This window comes from Arachis ipaensis, chromosome B07 (genome assembly GCF_000816755.2).
Source record: "Arachis ipaensis cultivar K30076 chromosome B07, Araip1.1, whole genome shotgun sequence".
Taxonomy (NCBI): Eukaryota; Viridiplantae; Streptophyta; class Magnoliopsida; order Fabales; family Fabaceae; genus Arachis; species Arachis ipaensis.
In genome coordinates, this window is record NC_029791.2 from 110,726,427 (window position 1) to 110,731,039 (window position 4,613).

At 35.8% G+C, this 4,613-nt stretch overlaps 2 protein-coding genes across 2 annotated transcripts; both read left to right on the top strand.

Annotated features, from left to right (window-relative positions):
• On the top strand, positions 482-1,665 carry LOC107607641. The gene has a single exon (XM_021106765.1). The coding sequence runs from the start codon at positions 1,047-1,049 to the stop codon at positions 1,425-1,427; it is 381 nt and encodes a 126-aa protein (XP_020962424.1). The 5' UTR covers positions 482-1,046; the 3' UTR covers positions 1,428-1,665.
• On the top strand, positions 2,964-3,930 carry LOC107608436. The gene is made up of 2 exons (XM_016310230.2): positions 2,964-3,376; positions 3,456-3,930. Exons 1-2 carry the CDS (start codon positions 3,199-3,201, stop codon positions 3,734-3,736), a joined length of 459 nt encoding a protein of 152 aa, XP_016165716.1. The 5' UTR covers positions 2,964-3,198; the 3' UTR covers positions 3,737-3,930.

Consider the following 4,613-nt stretch of genomic DNA (forward strand, 5'->3'; position numbering starts at 1 on the left):
CTATTCTATAGATATCTCTGCATTCTTCACTATCATTGTTGCACATACATTGCTGCAATACTTCCAAGTTAAAAATCGTTTTTCTTGTTAATTATAATAGTAGAAGTAATGAACTAGACAAGGCCTGAAAAGCTGTATATAGATGCTTGGTTGTGGAATTTTTATGAATGTTCACTAATGAGTAATGACTGAATAATGAGCAGAAAATAAATGAGACTAATAATTACCAGTACTCACAAGGGAATGGTTTTGGATGTGGACTACATCATTAGCCATATCAAAATATTCTGGAATAAGGTGTTCAAATTCAGGATTCACACTTGACACTTGTTGGAATTAAAAGCTAATAAAAAAGAAAAGGAGTTTTCTAGTTTCTACCTTATTGTTAAGGTTGTTCACTCGTGGCTTCATGCAGTACCTAGACTCCTGAAAAAGCTCGTTGATGTTGTTTTTGAAAAGGGCTTTTCGAGAAAAAGGCTATGCACTTTACTCTCCAAAAGATTCCCACCTTTTCTGTTTTCTTTCGCCTTTCCTTTCGTCCTTTAACTGTCCCTCGGGGTTCCCCAACCCGAATAATACTATACAATATACAATACTAACATATACACTACACTCTTGGTTCTCTTTCAAATATTGTCTCAGCTTATTAAATAATACTATACTCTATTATATGATCTCTCTCACACTTAATATCTGTGGAAAGCATTTTTGTTCAATGAGAATTTTCATATCCTGCCATTTGAATTCCCTCACACTATAGCCAGGCACCAGGGACATGTGTTTCTCTTTCCAAAATAACAGAAGCAAGAATGAGCATGAGGCCTCTCTTCATCTGCATTATAACTCTTCTCTGCTCATCCTTTGCAAACAGAATTTCACAATGAGAATGTTTCTTCCCAACATCATCTTAGAATCTTAAAAAAAGTAATCTCTCTCTTATTATTCATCTTTGTTTCCACTTTCCAAACATTATACTTTCTTAAACTTTCACATTTTGAGACAGCAAGAGAAAAAAGAGTTACTGATTCTCCACAAGAAGGTCAAAAATGTCGTCAATGCCAATGAATCAACAACAACCTCCTCCACAGCAATCCTATGATGATGGAATGTCAGAACATGATTCGGTAGGTCCTGTGGTTGGTGTTCTAGTTGTGGTGATTGTGTTGGGAGTGATAGCAGTTATGATTGGAAGGCTGTGTTCTGGAAGAAGAATCATGGGGTATGGCCAATATGATATTGAAAGCTGGGCAGAGAGAAAGTGCTCAACTTGCATTGATGGCAGAATCAATCTATCACTGCCAACAAGGACCAGCGAATCCACCACTTCATCGGTTCCTGAAACACCAATTCATGCTCCTCAAGAAACCAAGCAACCAGAGCAATCTTCTCACAACTCATCATCATCATCGCCTCCTAATACTCATTGATTGATTTCTATAATCTCTTTTAGATTATTAAAATGTCCAAATTCATGCTATGGTTCAGTTTAGTGTCTTGTTTGTTGTGTTATTTAGTTTTAGTTCGTTGTCTTTCTCTTTTTTCTTCTTTTCCTTCTTATATTGTACCAATCATTCTGGTCAAGTTCAAGTTATCAAAGCTTAATTATTAGTCTTATGATGATTGATCCCTCTATGTAGTTCCGTAATTGCAATGTCACTAGAATATCATATATCATTGGTTTCGAAGCCAGATGAAAACTCCAAGAGCTGCCTCTTATTTTATTTGTGATGATTAATTGCTTGTACCTTGCTATTTGATTGATTTAATTTAACCAATGATTTACTTATCATCTGCAACAATCATGATTAATGCGTCAAGTATGTTTGTTAATTATTCAGCAATAAGTTCTCTTGTACTACACTTTCACTACCTTTTGAATGGAATAATGATTGATTGAAATTCAAGTTTGTTTTTGTTTTTCCCGCTTTAAGTAAGAAGAGCCAAAAATGTTGTATGTTGTGGAATGGTAGTGTTAGTGTTAGTGTTAGGGGGCCACAAGTATTATGTGTGAAACTTGTGAAAGTTACAAATGAAGGTAGGGCAGGAGAGGACCACCTAAGCTAAGAAAGAAGAACAGCAACTGTGTTGTGTTGTGTTTGGTAGACAGCAGTAGTCCTTGTCGTTCACTTGTGATTTGTCTAATAATATGACGTCATGATGGTTGTCCTGTCCTATAGGTGGGTGTATGGCCTGGAAGAAGGGTTTGAGACTTTGAGTTTGAAGTTTGAACATTCACAAATCACAAGCACAGGATTGCTATGCCTATGCTACTGAATGAATGAATGCAGATTACTCTTACCTCTCCTTAGCTTGTCTCATTCACTCTGCATGTATGTGTGTTAGTGTGTTACGTTTAACAACTCATGAGCAGTCAGCAACATAGCCACAGTTACTCAGAATGTCCGGAAATCACTGCTTCAACGGAAGGGAGTGCTATGCTGCTTGCTCATGAAGTCATTCTATTCTTCTGCTCTTCACTTGTCACCATCACAATTTAAAACTGCTCGCTTCGCTGAGAGATCATATAATTTCCATTCAGTAATACTAGGGAGTAAGGACTAAGGAATCAGTTCTTTTTTTAGGATTCTAAATTATAAACCATAAACACTAAATTCTCTAAAAAATAAGAATTTCTAAAATTAAAAAAAGTTAATTAATATTAACTAATTAAAAATGAATTCCTATGCTAGTTTTATAGTTTTATTCGATTCTCATGGATCATTTTCTCCTTTTCCTATCGTCTGTTGGAAATTTGTATTGTGGGCCTAACGATTTGGCATGGGCCTTTCAGCCCAGTTTTGAACAAAACCTCTGGATCGTTTGACCATTAGCCAGAGCGTTGAAAGTTGTCAAATTCACCAACCCATATTTCTGAGAGTTAGATTAAAAAGTGATTAGTGAAGACTCATGACTCTGTTTTCCCGTTTATTCGTTTATGCGCCTTTGCCGAACTCATCATTCTTTTAGATTCCTTTCACCTTATTAATTGACCTTTTTTTTTTTAGTAAGAAAGCCTTATAGACTATAGTAGTTGGTGTCAACCGCTGGAGATTGTGTTCCGTGTAGCTACCACCACTGCTACTTGATGGAAACATAACAGAAAATAATTGAAAACGGATCCAAGCTGAGTCTATGATTCTATTTATATGTTGGAACACCCAAGTGCGCTAAAACACACCAAGCTACAGTTTGAAGCAAATGGATAGTATTATAGTAATTAGAGGAGCAGTACTGTTGGTTGTGATAACTTGTTCGATTGCTGGTGGCAGCGAGGGCCGAAGCATATTAGTTGGAGGCTCTCAAGGGTGGCGTGCTGGCACCAACTACACCGAATGGACTATACAAAACAGCCCCTTCCACATCAATGATACACTAGGTACGTTCTTGTGAAACTAATAACTGAAAATTATTAGATAATTTGATACGTTTGAACTGCTTAATATACTACAATGCAGTGTTCAAGTATCCAGCACCAAACAAAGCGACAGCGGCGCAGAGTGTGTACGTGCTGCCCACCATGTGGAGCTACACAACGTGCGAGTTCCGGGGTGCAAAGCTGTTGGGGAACACCCATGAAGGTGGCGGAGAGGGATTCAAGGTGAAACTCGATCAGTGGAGGCCTTACTACTTTGCCTCTCCCGAAAACGGCGCCGGTGACTGCATTGCTGGACTCACCAAGTTCATTGCCATACCAACTCCATATTCATCCCACCACCGCACTACTTTCTCTCCCTAAGCTACCTACAACCATATCATTATTATTATTACTATACAATCTTGATTTCTACTATTTAAATAAATGGATGGGATACTCTGCTCCCAGCAAGTTAAGCATACCATAGTGCTTTGTTTTCTTTGGTTAATCCCAGTGCTCCTTCAGTCCTTGGATTGTATTCTTGTCTTTTATTAAATTTTTGTGTTATTTTGATTCTGGTTGTTTTAACTTATTTTAAGGGTAAAGTATTAAATTGGTCCCTATATTTGGGCCTAATTCTGTTTTACTTTTTAAGATTTAAAGTGTGTTATTTGAATCCAAAAAAAATTTCATTTAGCATTAATTTAGTCCCACAGTGAGGTCAAACTTAAATAATTAACGGAATGTCCTACATAACAACAGTACAAGAACAAAATCGATAATCTGGAGAACAAGTACAAGCTCTAGAGGCACAAAATCAACCGTTGATGTATCAATACATTTATTTATCATTCTCTTTAGTTCTATAGAAAATATTTTATTTATATTATAAGAAAAATAATAAATAAATATATTGATACATCAACGGCTTGTACATGTCGCATTTATTTTTGTACTGTTGTTATGTAGGACATTTCATTAATTATTTAATTTTGATCTCACTGTGGGATTAAATTGATGCTAAATAAAATATTTTTGGATTCAAATAGGATACTTTAAACTTTAAGGATTAAAACAGAATTACACCCAAACATAAGGGACTAATTTAGTACTTTACCCCTTATTTTAAAACTTAAAATTAATTTAGTAATTAGTATAAATAGGTAGCATTGTTCTCTCATAAAATACAATAACAACATGCTAAAGAGTTATAGTTTAATTGACATAATCTCTCTATATTCACTTAAGAAGTTATGGA

Bases quoted from the DNA above. Each gene is read 5' to 3' on its own strand.
- LOC107608436 (XM_016310230.2), top strand. From the start codon at position 3,199: ATGGATAGTATTATAGTAATTAGAGGAGCAGTACTGTTGGTTGTGATA. The intron at 3,377-3,455 runs GTACGTTCTTGT...ACTACAATGCAG, and splicing joins CCACATCAATGATACACTAG to TGTTCAAGTATCCAGCACCA.
- LOC107607641 (XM_021106765.1), top strand. From the start codon at position 1,047: ATGTCGTCAATGCCAATGAATCAACAACAACCTCCTCCACAGCAATCC.